At 43.5% G+C, this 26,865-nt stretch overlaps 1 protein-coding gene across 9 annotated transcripts in view; it reads left to right on the plus strand.

The window, feature by feature from the left end:
- Positions 1–26,865, plus strand: part of LOC137300492 (uncharacterized) — a 418,621-nt gene that overhangs the window by 341,967 nt on the left and 49,789 nt on the right. For 4 of the 9 annotated variants that reach the window (XM_067969571.1, XM_067969570.1, XM_067969572.1 and 1 more), the window contains one exon: positions 489–3,458. In XM_067969571.1, coding sequence (XP_067825672.1) covers positions 1,256–3,013 — 1,758 coding nt within the window. In that variant the 5' untranslated portion in view covers positions 489–1,255 and the 3' untranslated portion in view covers positions 3,014–3,458. Of the gene's footprint in view, positions 1–488; positions 3,459–7,761; positions 7,913–12,287; positions 12,911–16,444; positions 17,220–26,865 lie in introns of those variants that run through there. The other 5 variants (XR_010958108.1, XR_010958109.1, XR_010958112.1 and 2 more) reach the window with 3 other exon arrangements.

The following is a 26,865-nucleotide window of genomic DNA, read 5'->3' on the forward strand; positions in this document are numbered from 1 at the left end:
TTGGGATGGAAGAGAAATTTTTTCGTAGATCCTTTCCTCCAAAGATAAAATGTGTTGGGTAGAGCATGACAACGTCAATTTTATAAGGTCTGTGCAATAATTGGCTAATTATTCAAATGGCCTTTCCTTAGTACATGTCGTAACGCCTCACTAGCTGCTTTTACAGCAAGGGGAAAAAAAAGTTATCTGTTTTTAAAATTCTCTCTCTCTCTTTCTCTCTGCCTTTCGGATCTCTTTCTCTCTGTCTGTGTAATTTGACACAATGTGTATTCAGCATACTGGGACCTACTGTTTTCCGTGGCTAACCTGTCTGAACACCAACTTTGATTGGTGTGATGGTGTCCCAGCCTAATATAAGATATGCGATTTGAGAACCTTTCATTCACTCACCTGACGAAGGAGATAATCTCTGAAAGCTTGTGATTTTAAAATAAAATTGTTGGACTATAACCTGGTGTTGTAAGGTTCCTTACATTTGTCCACCCCAGTCCATCACCGGCATCTCCACATCATGGCTACTATCGACACCACAAACTGCCGGCTCACAGTGGAGAGGATCTCCATGAAGATCGCGCATATCGACACAGACATCAAGTTTTTACAGAGCTGCAAGAAAGCAGACAAGATCCCGAAAGGACTCCAGATCACGAACCCACTCAGGTCCACATACAACTCAGATTACGCTGAGAGACTCTGCTGTCGTACCTCTCGCACACTCTGCAACCATCTCGTACACCAACTCTACAGCAGACGCCGCAACCTCGAAACCAAGATAGAGTCCATACTCTCAACCTGTACTCAGGAAACAGCAGACCAGCTACGAGACACCGCCAAACAGACGAGGCAACGGAACTACGCTGCCTACATGAAAACCAAGAGCAGGAAGCTTGAGAAACTCGGCATCACCACCAGCATCAACCAAGCCTCCCCCGGTACCACGGTTACAACCACAGGGAAGTCTATCATCAATTTGTCCGAACACACCCTTCAACCAGACGAAATCGAAGTTCTCAGCCGAGGGCTCAATTTCTGCCCCACTACCAAAATGGACCCCATCGGTCTCGCGGCGGACACAGAGGAATTCATCAGGAGAATGAGACTCCGGGAATTCTTCCACAAATCCCAAGATTTCAGCAGCGAACCCAATGAGACAATCAACGATCCGGAACAGCAGACAGAGGGATCCGCGGTACAGCAACCGAAGAAGAAAGAGTCAAACTAAACTCCTCCGGAGGGTCGCTGCCCTAAGCTTGACATGTATGCTCAAGCTGTCAGGAGATGCGTCAATGCCAGATTCATCAGCCGCACTCAGAAGACAGTCCAGAATGTCACCCGAGCACAACGCAACGCCATCAACGCTCTCAAGACCAACCGCAACATCGTCATCAAAGGAGGAACCATTGTCATACAGAACAAAACGGACTATTGCAAAGAAGCATACCGACAACTGGACAACCAGGAACACTACAGACAGTTACCCGCAGATCCAACCAAAGAACACACCCACCAGCTCAACAAACTGATCAAGACCTTCGATCCAGACCTTCAAAGCATCCCACGTGCTCTCATCCCATGTAATTCCCGCGTGGGAGACTTCTACTGCCTCCCAAAGATACACAAAGCCAACACACCCGGACGTCCTATCGTATCAGGCAACGGAACCCTGTGTGAGAACCTCTCTGGATACGTCGAGGGCATCCTGAGACCCATCGTACAGGGAACCCCCAGCTTCTGTCGCGACACTACAGACTTCCTACAAAAACTCAGCACCCACGGACCAGTTGAACCAGGAACACTTCTCACCACGATGGACATCTCGGCACTCTACACCAGTATCCCCCACGATGACGGCATCGCTGCAACAGCCTCAGTACTCAACACCAACAACAGCCAATCTCCAGACACCATCCTACAACTCATCCGCTTCATCCTGGATCACAATGTCTTCACCTTCGATAACCAGTTCTTTACCCAAACACACAGAACAGCCATGGGGACCAAATTTGCACCCCAATACGCCAACATTTTCATGCACAAGTTCGAGCACGACTTCTTCACTGCACAGGACCTCCAACCAACGCTATACACCAGATACATCGACGACATTTTCTTCCTATGGACCCACGGCGAAGAATCACTGAAGAGACTACACGATAACATCAACAAGTTCCATCCCACCATCAAACTCACCATGGACTACTCCTCAGAATCGGTTTCTTTCTTGGACACACAAATCTCCATCAAAGACGGGCACCTCAGCACTTCACTCTACCGCTACCCCACGGACAACCTCATGATGCTCCACTTTTCCAGCTTCCACCCTAACCACATCAAAGAGGCCATCCCCTATGGACAGGCCCTACGAATACACAGGATCTGCTCAGACGAGGAGGAACGCGATGGACACCTACAGACGCTGAAAGACGCCCTCGTAAGAACGGGATATGACGCTCGACTTGTCGATCGACAGTTCCGACGGGCCACAGCGAAGAATCGCATAGACCTCCTCAGAAGACAAACACAGGATGCAACCAACAGAGTACCCTTCGTCGTCCAGTACTTCCCCGGAGCGGAGAAACTACGCCATGTTCTCCGCAGCCTTCAACATGTCATCAATGACGACGAACACCTCGCTAAGGCCATCCCCACGCCTCCACTACTCACCTTCAAACAGCCACCCAACCTCAAACAGACCATCGTTCGCAGCAAATTACCCAGCTTTCAGGAGAACAGCGTCCACGACACCACACAACCCTGCCACGGCAACCTCTGCAAGACATGCCAGATCATTGACACTGATACCACCATCACACGAGAGGACACCACCCACCAGGTACATGGTTCATACTCCTGTGACTCGGCCAACGTTGTCTACCTCATACGTTGCAGGAAAGGATGCCCCGGAGCATGGTACATTGGCGAGACCATGCAGACACTGCGACTATCGGATGAACGGACACCGCGCAACAATCGCCAAACAGGAGGGTTCCCTCCCAGTCGGGGAACACTTTAGCAGTCAAGGACATTCAGCCACCGATCTTCGGGTAAGCGTTCTCCAAGGTGACCTTCGAGACACACGACAACGCAAAATCGTCGAGCAGAAATTGATAGCCAAGTTCCGCACCCATGAGGATGGCCTCAACCGGGATCTTGGGTTCATGTCACGCTACACGTAACCCCACCAGCAAGGGGAATAAAAAGTTATCTGTTTTTAATATTTTCTCTCTCTCTCTGCCTTTCGGGTCTCTTTCTCTCTGTCTGTGTAATTTGACACAATGTGTATTCAGCATACTGGGACCTACTGTTTTCCGTGGCTAACCTGTCTGAACACCAATGACACCTTTGATTGGTGTGATGGTGTCCCAGCCTCATATAAGATATGCGATTTGAGAACCTTTCACTCACTCACCTGACGAAGGAGATAATCTCCGAAAGCTTGTGATTTTAAAATAAAATTGTTGGACTATAACCTGGTGTTGTAAGATTCCTTACATTTGTCCACTCCAGTCCATCACCGGCATCTCCACATCATGCTTTTACATTGTCCTTCGAAGGCTTCTGACACTTGGCAGCAACCTTAGTGTAAACTTACCAGATACTCTCATATCAGTTTTTTTTTAAATCAGGGTTTCTTGGCAGTCGATGTTAGCTGATCCGTCAAGTTTACATTGTGTACGGTGGTGCAGGAGACCAGTGATACAAGCACCCTCTGAAGCCAGTGTAAAACAGCTAGTCGCTTCTAATGGCCAAAAAAGCGATAACCATTAGCCATTTGCATTAACGTCAATTAACAGTTGCCGGTTATAGCGTTCTAAGTGCTCCATTCATTTCAGGCAGGAACAACTGTGCTTACTTATTAGTTCGCACCCCATTACCCCGGGCTATTTTTTGTTACATTTCTCTCTTGTTGTTATTGATATTTCAGCTACAGGTATCTTTAGCACACGCTGCAACGTAAATTTTAACTGTCCTCTCTCTGCAGAAACACAATCTCATTTGTCACGCACTTGGTATGTGGAGCAAGCCAGCTTGGTGTTCTGTGGGTTACTGTCCTTTGTCAAAGATACCCACTCCATGGCTCAATGTATTAGCATACAAGACCTACTGTGTCACTGACAAGTTTCCAAAAAATGAATGTCACTGCAACTGAGATGATTTTTAATTTTATTAATGCCACTGTGTTATATCGTACAGCTGGCAAATTGTGTTTGCACCAACATGCCCGCTATAAGCTTTGGGAACTGTATCTATTTTGCATTCTGTTCCACATGAAGGTAGTTGGTATTAGCAATAAAATAGACTTGAATGGCAATAATAGGTTTGTGCATACATCCTACTTGGGCAAATCTATCCCTGTTAAGAACAAACCTTGTTTCAAGGTATTGATTCCCTCTCTAATTTAATGCTGTGTAAACCTATTCTGTTTCATGAATAAGAATGGGATTGTCATTTAAACGAATAGTAATGCAGCATTTGAGAAATACATTAATTGATGCTCCCGCCCATTCTTACCTGTGTAAATGCTAATTGGGTAATTGTTCATCTCAATAGGTTACTGTAACATCTCATTACTCACTAACTGTAGCAACTGCAGCTGGGACTTGATGTTTCTTGTAACGAGGCCAAGCATGTTAGTGTTGGGGAATGGAAGACTTGGCTTTTTATGCACCCATTATGAGCATCCAATACTCCCGGGTCAGGTATACTCCTCCATTGTTGGCAACCAGGTCTGAATATGTACATATGCACAGCAAATTAAGTCACGATACAGGTGAAGTGGAGAGAAATAATTCTGAAGTAGAATAGTATAATCAGGGAGAGGGGTACATAATGAGCTCAGAAAGGAAGAAGAAAGTCTTGGAGCCAGAGCGAGGAAGCTCAGAGAAAGCACAGAGTCCACTTTGGACCATGACATGCTGAACATGCTCACTAGCAGCATTGAACACACGAACATACAAAATTGACAGGCAGGAAAAGACCAGCAGGGTCCATCAAACCTGCCCCACATCATGATGGCTGGAGTATCATGACAACACATCTTCCCTCCCCACCCCATCACTCACCTACCCCACAACCACGTAATTGAGAAGAGATGAGCCCACTTCATATTTTCAAGCAACCTTTCGACATTTTAAACCTTTCACATGCTTAGATGGATCTCTCCAGCTATCTATCAGAAATGATGTAACTGCATATTGACAGCATATTTTTATCCATTGGCTGCAGTCACACACTGTGTCACTCGCAGCTACTAGTCATTGTTATGAAATCAAAGACTAATGTTCACTCCATTGTGACCCCATTAGGTTGTTCTATCTACTTTTTTTTGGATAACACAAACCATTAAGCGAAACGCTGAGAAGATAAACTACTGTTCATTGTAATGAAAACCAGGAACAACTTCTTAATCAAATGAATGACTCCAGTTAGCATGGCAGATGCTGTGAATTATGAAATAAGGGATATTTCACACCCTGATATCTGTGCTTCAAATTGAACTGAACTAAATATTAGAGAAATTTACTTTGAACATAATTAATACAAAAAAAGAGCCTCCATCTCTCACTGCGACAGAAATTAATTGCGGCCAATCTGCTATAAAAGCTGCTGTCTTGGCAGGAGGTGGTTCGCATATCTCTTTCTCAGTTCCCATGGCAGCAGTTGAATCCTTGGATGAATGATCATCAAATGCAGACAAATTAATAATGTTGCTATGTCGTCCTCTTTGAGACAGCCTGATACCGATTCAAATTGAAACCAGTTGAGAAGGTCACCTAACCTGAAATGGTCTTCACTGGTCCAGACTTGAATTTTACACCACGTGCATTGCTTTTAATCGGCACACGTAGACATTTTGGAAGAGGTGACCAATTGTGTTCATTGTCCATGAATGGCCTAACTTCCTGATCTCCTGCGTTTCAATGCAATAACTTGGCAAGGCCCTTTTATTAACAATCTCTACGTGTTCCAGCCCACTTGTTCCAGTTCTTCACGGGAAACTGGAATCATATTTTTTTACAGAATGCAGTTGGAAAAATAAAATATTTGAAATAGCAGTGACAGCACAAAATATCAACTGATTTTCTTGGTTTACAAAAATACTTCTATTTTAAACAGAAGTCTCATCATCAAGAAGCTTTGCAAAAACTCAAATTGTATCTGCACCAGTTAAAGGCTAATTTAGAAATTGCTGTGTACAATATTAGAATGTGAACTATGAACCTATTCATAGAGCATTACTTTGTTCTCTACTTTAACACAGGTAACTCATTAAAAGAAAGGCTTGCATTTATATCACGCCTTTCACGACCTCAGGACATCTCAAAATGCTTTACAGCCAATGAAGTACTTTCGAAATGTAGTTACCGTTGTAATGTAAGTAACACTGCAGCCAATTTGCGCAAGGTCCCACAAACAGCAACGTGATAATGTCCAGATAATCTGTTTTTAGGTGTTCGTTGAGGGATAAATATTGTCCAGGATGCGGGGGACAACTCCCCTGTTCTTCTTTAAATAGTGACGTGGGATCTTTTACATCCACCTGCGAGGGCAGATGGGACCTCGGTTTAACTTCTCAACCGAAAGACGACACCTATGACAGTGCAGCACTCCCTCAGTACTGCACAGGAGTGTCAGCCTAGATTTTGTGCTCAAGTTCCTGGAGTGGGACTTGAACTCACAACCTCATTAGTTTGAAAGTTTGTACCACCATTAAAATAGAAGACAAAGAGGAGTAATTTTAACTTTCATCACCATGCGAAAAAATAGGTAATAACGAATCAGACGTCCATTTTACATGCCCAGCTTCCTCGATTTTTTTTCCCCTTAACTTCATTAGAAAAGAAAAAGGCATGGCTGGTTCGTCATTGCCCACTTTGCGCCTGGTGATAAAATTTAAAATTACCCCCAAAGTAATTTGATGCGAAAGCATGAATTATTTGTACTCGAATATCACCCACCATAATTTTTAGGTTCATGTGTATTATTGCGTGGTAGGTACATTGCCTGTTTGAAGCTATGGAATGTCACTGGATATGAAATGGTATCAATTGATTTATTTGGTTTGAGCTTTGCCCAATGGTGGGCACACTGGGGCCTGTTCCATGTTTTTCAGAGTATGATTCTGCCATGGCCAAGCTGTTTGCCTTCATAAACTGCTCTTGCTTTATGCAACCACGTCAATAAAGTCCTCACCGCCTGTCACAGACACGTTGGTGTTAACGTGATTTACCCACTATACGCGGTGAATGGTAAAACCAATCGCCACTGCTGTGTGTACCCAGCGGGCACTACCCGTCACTAAAATACAGTATTGGTGTTGGATGCAGCTTCCACTCAGTTCTTGTACCGACCTAAAGAAACATCAACAGAACATGTGAGTCTGCCAGCAAAGACAGCATCGTGAGAGAGACACACGGCAGCATTGATGCTCCAGGAGTCCTTGTCGGGGATAAAAACTGAACATCGCACATCATTAAATACTAGACTGCAATTAATGAGGGGCAAAGAACTGCCCGAAACAGCCAGAGGATTTAATACGATCGAAGCAGCGCCCTTGTAATTGCCTCTGATGGTAATGGCAAATGGTTAGCGCCGTTTGCCCGATAGCGTCAGCTGCCCGTGAAAAGTGAGGATGGTGTAAGTGGTGGGGACTGTATTTAATCTGAACTTGGTAACACAAAGAGGGTCAGCTGAGCCCTGCGTTCATCCTCCTTGCAGATTAAAGCCGTGTCTTTTTATTCCTCCCCCTCTCTGCTGAAGGTGTTAATTGATGTTAAAGTACGGTTCCTTGGCCAGCTGCCAGTTTATTTCCCACATTGCCATTCCTTATGTGTGAGACAGACAGCGAGTGTTGGCAGGCCAATCGAGAGTGGGTGATATCACAGCAGAGCCTGATCACTCCTCACCCAAGGTAAGTACAGTCGCTTTTTCCAGTAGGGGGTCACTAACAGGGATTGACAGCAGGAACCTGGGTGATTTTTCCTGTCTTAAACCCAGGATCCATGACACAAGTTGTTACATCCTTACTGCTACTCCAGCTAAGACCAGCAAGCTCAGCACAACCTTTGAATCAAACCTGGGACCTTCCACGCGAGGCTGTGCATTTACATCACTGTGTCCAATACGTTAGCTACATATGCCTAATTGGGAGTTCAGATGTGGCTAATTGCATTTCCGATTAGTAAGTAAAAAATAAGTAAAACACTGTTGGCCATGTGACCCCAATACTCATATTCGCACGGCTTGTGCATGTGTACTTCATAGAATCATAGAAGCATAGAAAGGTTACAGCACGGAAGGAGGCAATTCAGCCCATCCAGTTCGTACCGGGTCTGTGCAAGAGTAATCCAGCTAGTCCCACTCTCCCGCCCTATCCCTGTAGCCCTGCAAATCTTTTCCTTTCAAGTATTTATGCAGTTCCCTTTTGAAAGCCACGATTGAATCTGCCTCCACCACCTCCTCGGTCAGTGCATTCCAAATCCTAACCACTCGATGCGTAAATTTTTTTTTCCCCATGTCACCTTTGGTTCTTTTGCCAATCACCTTAAATCTATGTCCTCTGGTTCTTGACCTTTCTGCCAATGGGAACAGTTTCTCTCTATCTACTCTGTCGAGATTCTTCATGATTTTAAATACCTCGATCAAATCTCCTCTCAACCTTCTCTGTCCCAAGGAGAACAACCTCACCTTCTCCACTCTATGCACATAACTAAAGTCGCTCATCCCTGGGAATCATTCTGCTAAATCTTTTCTGCACCCACTCGAAGGCCTTCATATCTTTCCTAAAGTGCGATGCCCAGAACTGGACACAATGCTCCAGTTGTGGTCGAACCAGTGTTTTATAAAGGTTCATCATGACTTCCATACTTTTGTACTCTATGCCTCTATTTATAAAGCCCAGGATCCCGTTTGCTTTTTAACCGCTTTCTCAACCTGCCCGGCCACTTTCAACGATTTGTGCACATATACCCCCAGATCTCTCCATTCCTGTCTCACTTTTAGAATTGTGCCCTCTAGTTTACATTGCCTCTCCTCGTTCTTCCTACCGAAATGTTCACTTCGCATTTTTCTGCGTTAAATTTCATCTGCCACGTGTCCGCCCATGCCACCAGCATGTCTATATCCTCTTGAAGTCTATCACTATCCTCCTCACTGTTCACTACACTATAAGTTTTGTGTCATCCGCAAATTTTGAAATTATGCCCTGTACACCTAAGTGCAAGTCATAAATATATACCAAGAAAAGCAGTGGTCCTAGTACCGACCCTTGGGAAACACCTCCCTCCAATCCGAAAAACAACCATTCACCACTATTCTCTGCTTACTGTTACTTAGCCAATTTTGCATCCATGCTGCCACTGCCCCATTTATTCCATGGGCTTCAATTTTGATGACAAGCCTATTAAGCGGGACTTTATCAAATGCCTTTTGAAAGTCCACATACACATCAACCGCATTGCTCTCATCCACTTCATCAAAAAACGCGATCAAGATAGTTAAACACGATTTGCCTTTAACAAATCCATGCTGGCTTTCCCTAATCAATCCACACTTGTACAAGTGACGGCAAATTCTGTCCCGGATTATCGTTTCTAAAGGTTTCCCCACCACCGAGGTTAAACTGACTGGCCTGTAGTTGCAGGGTTTATCATTACACCCTTTTTGAACAAGGGTGCAACATTTACAGTTCTCCAGTCCTCTGGCACCACTATCTAAGGATGTTTGGAAGATTATGGCCAGTACCTCCGCAATTTCCACCCTTACTTCCCTCAGCAACCTAGGATGTCTCCCATCTGGACCGGGTGACTTACCTACTTTAAGTACAGCTAGCCTTTCTAGTACCTCCACTTTATCAATTATGAACCCATCCAGTATTTCAACTACATCTTCCTTTACTGAGACTCTGACAGCATCTTCCTTCTTGGTAAAGACAGATGCAAAGTATTCAGTTAGTACCTCGTCCATGCCCTCTGCCTCCATGAGTAGATCTCTTTTTTGGTCCCTGATAAGCCCCACCCCTCCTGTTATAACCTGTTTACTGTTTACATGCCTATGGAAAACTTTTAGATTCCCTTATATGTTTGCCGCCAGTCTATTCTCATATTCTTTCTTTGCCCCTCTTATTTCCTTTTTCACTTCCCTTCTGAACTTTCTATATTCAGCCTGGTTCTCACTTATCTGTTGTCAACCTGACATCTGTCATACGCCCCTTTTTTCTGCTTCATCTTACTTTCTATCTCTTTTGTCATCCAGGGAGCTCTGGCTTTAGTTGCCCTACCTTTCTCCCTCATGGGAATGTACCTAGACTGTACCTGAACCATCTCCTCCTTAAAGGCCGCCCATTGTTCAATTAAAGTTTTGCCTGCCAATCTTTGATTCCAATTTACCCGGGCCAGATCAGTTCTGATCCCACTGAAATTTGCCCTCCTCCAGTTGAGTATTTTTACTTTAGATTGGTCCATGTCCTTTTCCATAGCTATTCTAAGCCTTATGATACTATGATCGCTGTTCCCTAAATGTTCCCCCATTGACACTTGCTCCATTTGGCCCGCCTGATTCCTCAGAACCAAGTCCAGCAATGCCTCCTTCCTTGTTGGGCCGGAAACAAACTGGTCAAGAAAGTTCTCCTGAACACACTTCAAAAATTTCTCCCCCTCTTTGCCCCTTATATTATCACTACCCCAGTCTATATAAGGATAGTTGAAGTCCCCCGTTATCACTACTCCATGGCTTTTGCCCTCTCTGTAATTTCCCTACAAATTTGTTCCTCTATCTCCTTCCCACTAGTTGGTGGCCTATATAATACACCCAGTAGTGTAATGGCACCTCGATTGTTTCTTAGCTCTAACCAAATGGATTCTGTCCTTGACCCATCCAGGACATCATCTTTCTCCACCAGTACAATAATCTCCTTAATCAATACTGCCGCACCCCCTCCTTTCTTTCCTTCCCAATCTTTCCTGAACACCTTGTATCCAGGAATATTTAGTATCCAATCCTGCCCTTTTTTGAGCCAGGTCTCCGTTATCGCCACAACATCATATTCCCATGTGGCTAATTGCGCCTGCAGCTTTCCAACCTTGTTTACCATGTGCACTGTAAACCTTTCTTAGACTTTCTTGTACTCTCTCTTAGTCTGGTCCCATCTACTACCATACTATTTCTTGTTCTTGCTACTTTCAACTTTTTGTGCATTTGTTAATAAAATGGTAAGGTGAAAATCAGAGTGAGCGAGTGTTTTTTTATTGCTTCCTTGATTACTGCTTAATGGTTATCTGATATAATGGTAACATGGGTGAAAACCAGTTACATTGTGTGGAGAGGGGAGCTGTCATCGCGGTCAGCTCGATCTAGTGGAATAATCACTCCTAGCCAGCAGCAGAAAACAAGGCCAACCAATATCGAGCAGCTCCAACATGACACATCATGGCAAAGGGCAATCAGCATCCAGTCCAGCCGTGTTTTGGGTGGAGAAGCGGTGGGTCTGGACGGAGAGCAGGGGTGGGTCTGGACGGAGAGCAGGGTGGGTCTGGACAGAGAGCAGGGTGGGTCTGGACGGAGAGCAGGGGTGGGTCTGGACGGAGAGCAGGGGTGGGTCTGGACGGAGAGCAGGGGCGGGTCTGGACGGAGAGCAGGGCGGGTCTGGACGGAGAGCAGGGCGGGTCTGGACGGAGAGCAGGGGCGGGTCTGGAAGGAGAGCAGGGCGGGTCTGGACGGAGAGCAGGGCGGGTCTGGACGGAGAGCAGGGGCGGGTCTGGACGGAGAGCGGGGCGGGTCTGGACGGAGAGCAGGGGCGGGTCTGGAAGGAGAGCAGGGGCGGGTCAGTTGCGTCTCGTGCAAGTCAATATTCTCAGTGATCACTCTGATGAAGTCAAAGTACTGCTCGCAACTGCTGAACAAATGTCTCAAAGCTACATGAAGATGTAATGTGTCTGATAAATTCATACTTGAATTCCATTCTTTATGAAAGAGGGAGGGGGTGAAATCTATCTTAGGTGGGAGAGCAAAATGGACAATAACGAATGGACAGCCCGTTATATTCTTCACCAAATTCTCTTTTTTCTTTGACTCCCATGGTGAATTTCACCCCCAAAGGCTGCAAAGTTTTGCATGGAACGGTGGTAAATGTTTGTTAAGTAATTAGACATGTGAAGTACATTCACCTGTATTGTGTGTACAGCATTTTCTAATAATATTAGTGCTTGTGGCTAAATCCATGCTATCATAGCCATACCCGTGGCTGGGCAGTGATTTCTATTGAACAAAGGTCCATTTTAATTTTTCAGATCATCCGTTGCCTCTGTTTTCACTTTTGCACATGTGGATTTTTCCGTTGTCTGCCCTTCTGAGCAGCACATCACATGGGGGAAGAATTTCAGTCTCTCTAGTGTTAAACCGAGCACTTGTTCCAGATGATTTGTTTTCACCTTTATTGCCATTCGGTGTTTTATGTGGAAGATGATGTCGAACACTGGAACATCAATGGAACAAAGCACAAAAAAAAATGAATTGGAAACAAATGGCAACAGCTTGCACTCGTTGACATCAGAGAATGTCATGACATTGGGAACATTCAACAGTTGATGTAAGATCACAGAGCTGAGCAGCTGGAGGTGAGCGAGGCGAGTGAAGAAAGTAAACAGTGACCTTTCAAACAACGAAAATCAATCTGTAATTCGGGACATATTAAATGGCAATCAGCGAATTTGAGGTGGTTACAAAAATTGTCGGGCTCTGCGGACCTGGAAAATCACAAGACCTGCAGCCCTCAACCCAAGATTTGTGCAACTGCCTGATAATCCACTCATTGTTATCCATTACTGTGCAAGAACATATACAGAGGAGTTCATTTACCAGCAACCAGCTGTCAGAGAAATAATACCAGACACATGATGTTGCATATCTTCAGGTACTACATTACGAGCATTTCTTACCCTTTTACCTCTGCCACTGTGCTTCTACTCTGTAATTCTGCTTGGCATATTTATTCTAACAGTAAGAAAAGTTGATTAAAAATACAATATTCATATATATATATAGAATCATACAGCACAAAAGGAGGCCGTTCTGCCCATGTGTCTGTGCCGATTCTTTGAAAGAGCTATCCAATTAGTCCCACTCCTCTGTTCTTTCCCCATAGCCCAGCAAATGTTTCCATTTTAAGTATTTATCCAATTCCCTTTTAAAAGTTACTATTGAATCTGCTTCCACCACCCTTTCAGGCAATACCTTCAAATAAAGCTAAATGCCAATGACTTATTGGGTTTAATTGGCCTTTAAAGAAGCGATGGTTTGGGTATCGTCAAGATCCATTCCCACGAGGGGGAAAGGTAGGACAACCAAAGCCAGATCTCCCTGGATGACAAAAGAGATAGAGAGCAAGATGAAGCAGAAAAAGGGGACATACGACAGATGTCAGACTGTTAATACAAGTGAGAACCAGGCTGAGTATAGAACGTTCAGACGGAAAGTGAAAAAGGGGCAAAGAGAGAGAATGAGAATAGGCTGGCAGCTAACATAAAAGTGAATCCAAAAGTCTTCTATAGGCATACAAATAGAAAACGGGTGGTAAGAGGAGGGGTGGGGCCAATAGGGACCAAAAAGGGGATATACGCATGGAGGCAGAGGGCATGGCAAAGGTAATAAATGAGTACGTTGCATCTGTCTTTACCAAGGAAGAAGATACGGCCAAAGCTGCGGTAAACGAGGAGTTGAGATACTGTACGGGATAAAATTTGATAGGAGGAGGCACTAGAAAGGCTAGCTGTACTTAAAATAGATAAGTTATCAGGTCCAGATGGGATGCATCGAGGTTGGTAAGGGAAGTAAGGGTGGAAATTGCGGAAGTACTGGCCACAATCTTCCAATCCTCCTTAGACACAGGGGTGGTGCCAGAGGACTGGAGAATTGCAAATGTTACATCCTTGTTCAAAAAAGGATTTAAAGATAAACCCAGGAACTACAGGCCAGTCAGTTTAACCTCGGTGGTGGGGAAGCTTTTAGAAGCAATAATCCAGGACAAAATTAATAGTCACTTGAACAAGTGTGGAATAATAAGGGAAAGCCGGCATGGATTTGTTAAAGACAAATCGTGTTTGACTAACTTGATTGAGTTTTTTGATGAGGTAACAGAAAGGGTTGATGAGGGCATTGGACTTCCAAAAGACATTTGATAAAGTGCCACATAATAGGCTTGTCAATAAAATTGAAGCACACAAAATAAAAGGGGCAGTGGCAACATGGATATGAAATTGGCTAAGTGACAGGAAACAGAGGGTAGTGGCGAAAGGCTGTTTTTCAGACTGGAGGGAGGAATGCAGTGGTGTTCCACAGGGGTCGGTACTGGGACCACTGCTTTTCTTGATGTATATTAATGACTTGGATTTGGGAGTACAGTGCACAATTTCAAAATTTGCAGATGACACAAAACTTGAAAGTGTAATAAACAATGAGGAGGATAGTGATAGACTTCAAGAGGACAAAGACGTGCTGGTGGAAAGGGCAGATGAAGTTTAATGCTGAGAAGTGTGAGGTAATACATTTTGGTAGGAAGAACAAGAAGAGGCAGTATAAACTAAAGGGTACAGCTCTAAAGGGGGTGCAGGAACAGAGAGACCTGGGGCTATATGTACACAGGTCGTTGAAGGTGGTAGGACAGCTTGAGAAAGCGGTTAAGAAAGCGTATGGGATCCTGGGCTTTATAAATAGAGGCATAGAGTACAAAAGCAAGGAGGTTATTTTGAACATTTATTAAACAGTGGTTCGACAATTGGAGTATTGTGTCCAATTCTGGGCACCGCACTTTAGGAAGGATGTGAAGGCCTTAGAGAGAATGCAGAAAAGATTTACTGGAATGATTCCAGGGATGAGGGACCTCAGTTACATGGATAGGCTGGAAAAGCTGGGATTGTTCTCCTTAGAGCAGAAGAGGTTGAGAGGAGATTTGATAGAGGTATTCAAAGTAAATAAAGAAAAACAGTTCCCACTGGCGAAAGGGTCGTGAACCAGAGGACATAGGTTTAAGGTGATTGGCAAAAGAACCAAAGGTGAAACTTTTTTATGCAGAGAGTGGTTAGGATCTGGAATGCACTGCCTGAAAGGATAGTCATGATGTGGAGATGCCGGTGATGGACTGGGGTTGACAATTGTAAACAATTTTACAACACCAAGTTATAGTCCAACATATTTATTTTAAATTCCACAAGCTTTCGGAGGCTTCCTCCTTCGTCAGGTGAACGTTCACCTGACGAAGGAGGAAGCCTCCGAAAGCTTGTGGAATTTAAAATAAATTTGTTGGACTATAACTTGGTGTTGTAAAATTGTTTACAATTGAAAGGATAGTGGAAGCAGGGTCAATTGTGGTTTTCAAAAAGGAATTTGATAGGTACCTGAAAGAGAAAAATTTGCAGGGCGATGGGAAAAGAGCCAGGGGAGTGGGACTAGCTGGATTGCTCTTGCAGAGAGTCAGTGCAGGCTTGATGGGCTGAATGGCCTCCTTCTGTACTGTAACCATTCTATGATTCTATTAATTCAGTTTTCAGGTTCTCCTTGAGCTTGGCTTGATTGACTCAGCCTTGTAACTCATTGACAGCCAACTATTACCATACGTTCTGGGTATTTGTTGTGTTTCAGTAACCAGACCTGGTATGTAGCGGGTAATTTTGCGCCACTTGCCAAAATTCATGTCCCTTCACCATAAAGAAATTACCCGCTTCATAATTGGCTGCAGTACACTTGGTCTTGGGTGACATAAAAAATTTCCCTGACATCCTGGTGTGAGTTCGCAGAGCACCGTGCACAAGGGTTTAAATGCATGCACACAGAACTCCAGTTTGCCTGTGTGCAAAGTGGTGTAGGACCATCAGTATAACTTGGTGTTGTCTGCTTACACCACCCCAGAGCAGGTATTGGTATCATACCAGTACTTGCAGAATAATAGGGCCATTAACTTTACCACATCCAGTTAAAAGGCTAGAGGGCTAAGACTCCCTTTTCATATTAGATTTAATGCTACTTTGCGGGATATTCTCCAGAGCAGTTTATTTCATTATAACATGATAATGGTTGATTCTGAAGTATCTCTCATCATCCTAATTTTTTTTTACGAGTTGCAGCTTCGAATTCAAAGGCTGCTTGCCACGTTCAGGACTCTGTTAGGAGTAATACTTGCCTTCAAGCTTGTGCATAGTTCATCTTTTTACCCAGAACTATGCCATTGTTAAATAGAAGCATTTTAGGAACCTACATTTTGTGACTGTTTAAGTGTTGGTGATAGCACTCTTGTCACTGAGTCAGAAGGTTGTGGGTTCAAGGCCCACTCCAGAGACTTGAACACAAAATCTGCACTGACACTTCAGTGCAGTACTGGGTGGGGGGAGTGCTGCAGTGTCAGAGGTGCCATCTTTCAAATGAGATGTTAAACTAAGGCCCGATCTGCCCTCAGGTGGACGTAAAAGATCCCACGGCACTATTTGAAGAAGAGGAGGGGAGTCCTGGCCAACATTTATCCCTCAACCAACACCTAAAACTCATGATCTGGACATTTATTTCATTGCTGTGGGATCTTGCTGTTTGTAAATTGGCTGCTGCATTTCCCTACATTACAACAGTGACTGCACTTCAAAATATTTCATTAGGTCGTAAAGTGCTTTGGGATGTCCCGAGGTCGTGAAAGGTACTATTTAAATGCAAGTTCTTTATTTCTTTGTTTATAGACCATGATTCCATATAATTGCATTTTTGTGGATATTCTGACTCATGAATTAGTTATAGAAGGATTAGCAACCCTCTTTAACTCTCTGATGTGTACAGTAGCAAATCTGTGGTAAAATCAAAATGACAAGATTATATTTTTATTAGTTTATTGTAAACGTAAATCTTTTGAGGTGCCAAATGCCTCTTTAATTCCAAGGCTGTGATATTCAGCATTAGAAATTAGCATCAAATTCATTTTTGAAGATGAAATATGAAAGGCAAATGTCTGGAGAAATATTAAAGTCATCACTTCCTCAATGAGTTCACTCAATGTTGAATGCAATATTGGCATTCTGAGATGTATCATGGGAAATGTGTCATTGAAGAGGGTTATATAATGGAATTTAGAAAGGACAGAAATTTGAACTTCACCTGATGATGCCAACAATCAGTGTAAATTTTATTGAAATATAAACTTTTTGCTGGGTCTGAATTGACAGTTGGTGAATTTGAATTCAGTTTAAAAATCTGTAAATAAAAGCTGATATCAGTAAAAAGTGTCCATGAAACTGTTGGATTGTCCAGCTGATGTCCTTCTGGAAGGAGACCTGCCGTCCTTATCTGGACTGGCTGATATGTGACTCTGGTCCCACACCAAAGTGGTTGATTCTTATCTGCCCTCTGAATTGACCTAGAAAGCCACTCAGTCATATCAAACCACTACAAAGAATAGCAACTCCCTACCTATCAACATCGTGGCAGCAACTTCACCACACGGACTGCAGCAGTTCAAGAACAAGGTCCACCTACATCATGAGGCTGATTGGCTCCCGGTCCGGCAACGCCTCGATTTTTAAATTCTCATCCTTGTTTTCAAATCCTTCCACGGTCTCTGTAACCTCCTCCAGCCCTCATTTCTTTCAGCCTATCAGCCTCCAGTGTTAACTCGGGTCCTGACTGAGCCTGAGAAGCAGGCATTTCTGGCATTGGTCCCACCCCTTGCTCCACCTCCCAAGCTGCCTCCTGACATCACCGGCCTTATAAAGCGTGGGCAAACATCTGCTGGTTTCTTGTTCCACTTTGCCAACTTCTCCTGTCTCCATTTCAGTTCTGCCTTACCCCCTCCCCCACCCCCCCCCCCACCCCCCCCACCATCTCAGCTAATCACACATTCTCTGTTTCTCTTAAATCACTTTAATTTATTTTATTACGCCTCTTGCTATTGTCTCATGTTCATCTCATTTCAGCTTATGGTTGCCAAGACTGGTTGGACCGTATCCAGGAAGTTTCTTCAAATGACCTCCTGCCCCCTTAGTCCTGCCATATGACAATTTAATGGCGTCTATAATATCCACAAACCTCTGTGTCCAGAATCCGCGCTATCCATCGCATGGTTGTACCACAGTAAATGAGGAGACGGAAAAAGTGCGTATGATTGTTCTCATGGATTGCTCGCAGGAGTATCCAGGAGATGAATCTTTAATTCTGGGAGACTCCAGGACAATCTGGGAGGGTTGGCAATACCACTTTTTCAGCCATCTACCCATCTCCTGTTCTCCTCTGAAGCACTTCACGGGTCATTCTATTTCCTCTCCTGTCTCTGTGTCTTTTTTAAGTGCAGTTCACCTGCAATTTTTCTTCCAGTTTCGATGAAGGGTTTCCTTTAACTCCTCAGCTCTCTCCACAAATGCCGATTGAGCTGCTCAGTGCTTCAACCATTTCTGTTTTTGTTTCAGATTTCCAGCATTTGCAGTTTTTTGCTTTCTATTTAAGCTTCCCTCCTCTGCTGTCCCATTATTGCTGCATTGTCAAACCATAATAATCCTTATAAGTGACCAGAGGGTGATTAGCATAAGAACATTAGAAAAGGATTAGAAAAGGCCAATTGACCCATCAAATCACATCCCTCCAGTATCTTAATTCTCCTACTGCAGCATCCAACTGAATTTTGAATAAGCTCAATGCCTTTGTGTCCACTTTCTGACTGATGTGGAGATGCTCTTGGGTTCATGTCTCTCTACACGTAACCCCACCAGTGAAAAAAGAGTTATCTGTTTTTAATACAACTGGTCATTCTCCCTCTTTCTCTTCCTATCGGATGTTTCTCTCTCTCTCTCTCTCTCTCTCTCTCTGTCTTTGGGTTCGGACCATTTGTATATTCAGTAGTCCTGTATGTACTGTCTCTCTCTCTGATTGCCTTGACAACGGGCAGTTGGAAAGATTATCTGTAATCACCAGGCATTGTTCTCTGACTATATATGCGGTAACCTTCAAGGAATCCCACACTCACCTGACGAAGGAGAAAGCCTCCGAAAGCTTGTGATTTTCAAATAAAACCGTTGGATTATAACCTGGTGTTGTAAGATACCTTACACTTTCTCACTGGCAGATGATTCTAAGCATTTGTCACCGTTTGAGAAAAGCATTTGTTACCAGTTTACTTTTCACACATCTGAATTCATTCCCTTGTTCCTATTGTCCTAGATGGCTTTAAAGTAATACTCTGGGTTTATCTTTAATGTTTCACATACCCCGAGCTTGAGTTTCTCCAATCTTTACTCAGAGCTTGCATTCTTTACAATTGGAGTCAGTCACATTGCTCTTTTCTGCACCCCATCCAGTGCACGTTTATAATTATTTTGGTGGCCTGGTGACTAGAATTGAACACTGTAATGCATGCGGAGGCTGATCAACACACTGTAAAGCTCTAGCGTCATCTTTGGAGATTTGTGCTATGTTACATAGTTGCCTATATTTGAAACATACTAATATTGAATTATAACCCAGAAAATGAATTGACTCCTTTAATTTGCCGCTGTTATCTTCATTTACTTCTCAGCTATGCCTTACACATCTGGTCAGAACATTCCATGCAGGTTCATTTATCTCACCTGTGTTGGTGTGACATTTTGTCTCCTGCTGGGGATTGAGAGCAAGAGGAGACAAAAGTGAGTAATATGAAAAATATTCTGCTGCTGGGCTTCGCTTCCTTTTCAATATTCGATTGCTTGCTACACAGTAATTGCATTCTCTTTCAGTGTCTGCTCATGTGCCCTTTAAATAAAGCATTACTACCTATTCTACTAGCATCATCCTTCAAAATTATAATGGCAAATGATCACTTTACACTGGGCCCGTCTTGTCAAAGAGCCGTCTGGGAATCTAGACTGGTCTGGAATACAATTACCAAATGACCTTCTGGAAGCTGTTCTCTGGTGCAATCGGTTTCGGTGTCTCTGACCCTTCCGGGCCTGTCTTGTTGTTGTTGTCACTTCTTGTTCTAATATAGCAGCTGCATTAAACAGCGACAATTAATAGCTGGATCATTTGCAATTTACTGAAAGGGAGCTAACAAGAGACTCGGAGGAAACCTTGGTAATGAGTCATAGCTGAGGACTGAGCCAACGTTTGTCAGATTTCTCTGCTCAGATAATCATGCCTTCATGTATTCTTTATGTATTGCGGCAGGAGGTAACGGAGGGTGATATTAAAATAAATCGGGTTGTTTTGCTGCTGCCTGTATAATGAGGTAGAGGGTCATTAAGCATTCACAATAGAGGCTCACCCATGAGCAAGTGTATGTACCTGACAGAAAGCACAGTTGAGATATTTACATTTAAAACTACTTATAAAGCTGCCTACCCGAATGTTAGTTAGAGATATAACACATTGTTGATTTAATGTTTCCTGAAGTTCTGCCCTCCTGACTCCCAACATTGATACATCCTTTCCTTCATCACATTTATTTCCTCACTTCCACTCAATTCCTTTCATCTCTATAGGTATAATAGATTTGCGTCAATTGCTCTTAGACTCTCAAAGCTACAGTGATGTATCTGGGGATGACAAGAAAATCAGCGTTAAACCAAGTCAGTCCAAATGTTGATCGCTTTAGATTAGAAATGTAAAACCCACAATGATTGTCCTGTCTGCTGTTGTGAGACTGTAAATTATAATTGTGATAAATCCAAAGCAAATAAAATAGACTTTGCAGGACTTAACTTATTGAAAAAAAAGCCACAATTCTTAAGTAGTCTTTAAAGTAAAATCAATGTTCCTTTCAGTACATAACCACAAACAATGACATGTTTTGAATTGATTTCGAAAATGGAATATTACAAAAATGAAAGGATGTTCTTGACTTTAGTTATTTAGCTACAGTATTTTTTTATATAGGCTTTCATTCCATCAATGTATATTTGAACCAACCCACACTGCTATGCTCTCCTCTTGCTTCGATTTTAATGTAATAGTTGTTGTCGCTCTTATCTTTTTGCACACTGCAGATTACAATGTGGCGGGGGGGAGTCATCTAGTGACCCCAATTTTATCCCAGGGACCAGAAGAGCTAGACTTGTGAGAATAAAGTTAGCATGAAGCTCACAGTTGCTTAATAATATTGAGAAGAATTTGTCTTTATTTGTCTGCCTGCACATTTTTTTTCAAGATAACATGTGGAAAGAAAGGTTTAAAACAATTCCAGATCAGCTTGACATTAGTGCTAACACTTGACAAGTTTGGCTGCTCTATAAGAACATTCCTCTTTGCAGTCCATCCATGCTACTGATCAGGTGGAGTGGTTTTGCACTCTCTATCAGTGACTCTTGTCACTGCGTATATCGAAATGTTGAAGGATCTTGGACTTTTCAACATAGACTTTTAATATCTGTTTTTAAGGAAGACTAAAAGAATGGACTGGAAACCCAGGTTATGGACCCTTTTGGCATCTGCTGTTAAACAGGGCTAAGTAAGGCCTATGGACCAGGAACTGTCAGGGCAATGCTCTCCCGGGAACCGTGAGATGGATAAATGAATGGATTTGGTAAAAGAGTATGACGGATTAAAATATGAACAGCAAATGGAGGATAACCCGTGTATAGTCAATCACAATCATGAGAAAACGACAGGCGGGCTGGTTTGGGATCAATAGTCTACTAAGAAGTGGATTGTTTGCATCGAAACACCAATGGAGCAGAGGACATTGGGAAAGTTGACCAAATTCGAAAGGTATCATGGATATTGTTGTTGCATCAGACTGTTCTGAGAGAGAAAGACTTGCTGTGCTTTTGAAGAGATAAGCAGAGAATACCTAGGTACCTCTGGTGTTATGCGTAGCTAGGTTGAATTGATTTATTAGCTATTGCAGTTTCTCAATTAGAAACATATGGTGATCAGGTAGCTTTGGTCTTTGAGTGTTATATGGTACTGGTCTTATTTAAACATACCGCAGTATTACTTTGGAGAAAAGCTCCTTGTGCAGCCATAATTATAGTTGACTACATTAAGATATTGACTACTTGTTAACGATGTCAAGGTGCTTAGAAATAAATGAGTTGAAAGTGAATAAAGTTGATACATTGGTATAGAATTCCTCTGTGTTATTTTAATAAAGATGTCAAACCATCTACAATAAATGAAGAAATCTATAAGCAATGTCATTATTAATATCACAAAGAGCGTTCAAAACCCAAATGTTGATGTTTTAACAATTCTGTTTCTTATGTACATTATTACATGATAAAATTGACCAATTTCAAACCAAGCTGATGTGGTTACCCAATTTCTATATTCTGAACAAGCGGATTTATTAGATTTCTACACAATTTAATGATATGACGTTAATGTCAACTGTCAGCAGTGCCTTACCTCATGCCACCGAGATCAATCAATTTTGTTTTGTATCCAGGAAATCAAGAATTTTAATTACAGCAACAGCTTTCATTTATATAGCACCTTTCGTGAAGAGAAATGTCCCAAAGCACGTCACTGAGCCAAAGAAGGAGATAGTAGGAGGGGGTGACCATAACTTGGTCAAAAAGGTGGGTTTTAAGGTAGGTCTTAAAGGACGATAGGGAAATGGAGAGGCGGAGGCGTTTAGGGAGGGAATTCCAGAGTGAGGCTCCTGGATGGCTGATGGTGTGGTTGCCACTGGTGGGGCTAAGTGGGGGGGTGGGTTGGGGGGGGTGCAGGGGGCATGCACAAGAGGCCAGAGTTGGAAGAGCAGAGTTGTTTTTTGGTGGGGTGGGGGTGGGGGTTGTGGGGCTGCTTAGAGGAATGCAGGAGGTTGTGTAGTTGAGGAGGGGCGAGGCCATGAGGGAATTTAAACACAATGAGAATTTTACATTGGAGGCAGTTTGACACCTCAGAGGCAGTGGAGGGGTTGACAGAGGTTGTGGTGAGGTGGAATTGAATGTCGTCAGCGTAAGCCATTGCATCAACAGCTACAAAGTTATTACCCCTTTTTCATAAACTAAGCCTACTGTAGCCCTATCTATGACTCGTGTTCCCTTCAAGTGCAGATTCTCTTGGGATTGCTGAATTTACCCTGAAAAATCCAAGCTTAGCTTTTTTTGCGTCAAATTTCTCCTCCCTCCCCAAGAATCTTCATTCTTCCTGAGTGTGTTTTCCATCAACCCACATGTACCTCACCTAAATGGGTATCTTCATCCGTGAGTCTAGAAAGTGAGCGCTGATTGGTTATTCACTCATTGATGGCATCAAAGCCGAACCCAGTCCCATTCATACCCATGATGTGTTTTCCAACAGAAGTCGCTGGATCCTGGTCAGGAGAGGGAACCCTGGCCACTTTCTAACTAAGGAGGAGTGCCAAGGTCAATTTAAACCCCCATTCTGCTGCACTGGCTAAGATTTGCATCCGCAGAGAATTGGGATCAAGCCAGGGACCTTTTTGGTCTAATAGCTAAGTCATAATGTAACTTTTATCAGCTGATTTATGTAGCTTTTATCTTTTGCTCCCTGTGAATCCTATATCTCTAATTATAGACATCATATCACAAAGAAAATATTTCTAATCCTGTAACATAACATTAATCCAAGTCATTGCTTGAAATTTAGGAAGCAAATCAGGTAGAATCAGCAAGACATTACATTACCACTGGTGCAGTGCTGAAATGTAGTAATAATAGCAGATGCAATGCCATAAAGCGTAAAAGTTTCAATAGTCGCAGGTAAAGCAATGAAAATAGTTAACAGTTGGCTTTTTTTAATCCAAACTCTTGCTCTTCCCCTCGTGAAGTTCACTGCTCTTGCTGGATTGGGCTCGATCGGTGGCAAGGACCTGTTTGGACTCATGCATGGCCATTCTTCACCAGGCTATTTGCCAGGAGAGTAAGGGCACAGAGTAACACGTCAAAAAAAAAGTTAATATGCCAGATTGTGCTCTTGCTACCTTTGGGCCTGAAGGATCGCCAGGGCCTAATGCATTGAGCAAAGTGGAGCCCACCTGATTTTTCATCCATTAATTTAAATGGACGGAAAATCGGCCAGCTATGTTGCATCCACGCAAGCCCCTCTCCCACTGCATGCTGCACCCCCGCAATCCTTTATGCCAAAACACAAGATGACCAAAATCTGTCCTGATGTATCAGATCAGCTTAAAATTAATACCTACTGTGTCTCTGAAATGTCATTAACCGTCTTTTGGATGAGACGTTAAACCGAGGCTCTGTCTGCCCTCTCAGGTGGACGTAAAGTATCCCATGACACTATTCAAAGAAGAGCAGAGGAGTTCTCCCCAGTGTCTTGGCTAATATTTATCCCGCACACATCTTTACTAAAACAGATTATATGGTCATTATCACATTGCTGTTTGTGGGACCTTGCTGTGCGCAAATTGGCTGCTGTGTTTTCTACATTAAAACAGTGACTACACTTCAAAAGTACTTTATTGGTTGTAAAGCGCCTTGAGACATCCTGAGGTCATGAAAGGCGCTTTTTAAATGTAAGTCTTTTTTTCTTTTCTTAACAAGGTAATTAAGAGGATTCATTTATTTTTGCTCAGCAATGTTTTTATGTGACCAGTTGAGGGGCAGTTCCTTTTCTTTGCCTTTTTAAAACGTGTGATCCAAAGGCAGTATTTGAGGACTTAGTTTGACAAGCTGCATTTGGAGAATTAATGGTCAGTCAAACATTTGGGGTGTTGCAGTGTATCATAATTCATTCTGCATGTGTAAGCATCATAAAACACCAGGAAAAAAATGCTGAGTGAGCACGTTCAATAAATTAGAAAGCAGCAGGAGTCCCGAGCAGATGAATCAGTTTAGAGTAATGCTTTTGTAATAGGATTCATTGATGTGTAAGTAAGAGATGCTATTTTTGTGACACAGTGGAATTCTTTTACTCTAGCTGCTGTTAAAAGTAATCATGGTAAACTGCAAATTAGGTTCATCGCAGTATGCAGGTCAGTGGCTGGCTTTGTGCTGCTTCTCTTGATTGTGACTTGTGATGCTTTGGGGGGAATTTTAACTCCCCATGACGGGCGGGACAGTGGCGGGGGTAGGTTAAAATTCGAAAAATCTAAAACTCGACCCCAACCCAGCTTGAACGTTTGGTTTTAGCGGTGACGGGTTGGGAGGCGGGCGATTAACCTGCTCTCAAGAGGCGGGTCAGTTATTTAAATATGTCAATGAGGCTGTGTGCCTCAGATTTTAACAAACTTTTACATTTAACGACTGTGGACAGGGTTTCACAAGACTCAGAAAACCTAACAGCTGAAGGAAGGCAAGAAAAGCCGGATCCAGCTGATATGTGCCATTCCAGCATTGCTTGTGGGCCAGGAGGAGCAGCATTGCTTTCCCCCAGCTCCTCAAGCAAACCTGCCATGATCGGCCTCCATCCCCTCGATCGGCCGACCCCCCCCCCCAGCGATCCGAAGCCCCCCAGATCTCCAGGCCAACCCGCGATTCGAAGCCCCCCCACAAACTCCACCCTCACCCGCCCCCCCTCCCGCCCCCAGCCGACCCATAAGAACATAATAAATGGGAGCAGAAGTAGGCCACCTGGCCTGCTCCTCCATTCAATAAGATCATGGCTGATCTTCGACCTCAATTCCAATTTCCCGCCCGATCCCTATATCCCTTGATTCCTTTAGAGTTCAAAAACCTTTCGATCTCACTCTTGAATATACTCAATGACTGAGCATCCACAGCGCTCTGGGGTAGAGAATTCCAAATATTCACAACCTTCTGAGGAAAGAAATTGCTCCTCACCTCAGTCCTAAATGGCCGACCCCTTGTCCTGAGACTATGTCCCCTAGTTCTCGACTCTCCAGCCAGTGGAAACATCCTCTTAGCATCTACCCTGTCAAGCCCTTTTAGAACCTTATATATGTTTCAGTGAGATCACCTCTCATCTAAACTCCACAGGGTATAGGCCCATTCTACTCAATCTCTCCTCATGGGACAACCCTCTCATCCCAGGAATCAATCTAGTGAATCTTTGTTGCACCGCCTCTAAGGCAAGTATATCCTTCCTTAGGTAAGGAGCCCAAAACTGTACACAGTACTCCAGGTATGGTCTCGCCAAAGCCCTCTGCAATTTCAGCAAGACTTCCTTATTGTTGTACTCCAAACCCCTTGCAATAAAGGCCAACACACCATTTGCTTTCCTCATTGTTTGCTGTACCTGCATGCTAACTTTCTGTGTTTCATGTACATGAACACCCAAATCCCTCTGAACACCAGCATTTAATAGTTTCTCACCATTTAAAAAATATTCTGTTTTTCTTATTTTTCCTACCAAATCGCAAACTCTTCAACCTCCCCCGCGATCTCGGACCCCCACAGCGATCTCTTCCTTCCCTCCTCTCCGCTCCCCTGCTGCAGCCTTCCAGCACAGGCCATCCCGCCCAACAGCCAGCCAGCCTTTCAATCTGCTTGGCTGCCGACTGAGAAAAGGAGAAATAAAATTCAAATGAGATCCTGCCGTTAAATTCGGCGGGACCTCCACATTACCCACATTTCCGGGTAATGCTATGACCTCCCCATCTCCCTCCATCCCCCCTTTCCATCCCCCCTCCCCCCCCTCTTCCCACACCCATCTCCCCATGGTTGACGATGAGTGGAAGCCATTTTCTATTCAGATTTTTGGGTTTCTTATTTTCTCTTCCAATCTTCTCCCCTTCTCTTCAACTGAGCTGTGGTTTCACAGGCGCTGAAAGTCCACCAGTATTTCACCCAACTGGTTATCTTGAGCTTGGACAGTTAGTGCTTGAAGACTATTCAACTATTGGCGGGCGGTGGGGGGCACTTCCCAAATTACATTGGCACCTGTCTGGATTCAGCCAGCTTGCTTATTGTCGAGGCAAAGTGCTGAATTTAACTTTACAGAAATATTGTGAGTTAAAATGAAATCCAGTTTAGGAATCTGTGC

This window comes from Heptranchias perlo, chromosome 31 (genome assembly GCF_035084215.1).
Source record: "Heptranchias perlo isolate sHepPer1 chromosome 31, sHepPer1.hap1, whole genome shotgun sequence".
In the NCBI taxonomy this organism is placed as follows: domain Eukaryota; kingdom Metazoa; phylum Chordata; class Chondrichthyes; order Hexanchiformes; family Hexanchidae; genus Heptranchias; species Heptranchias perlo.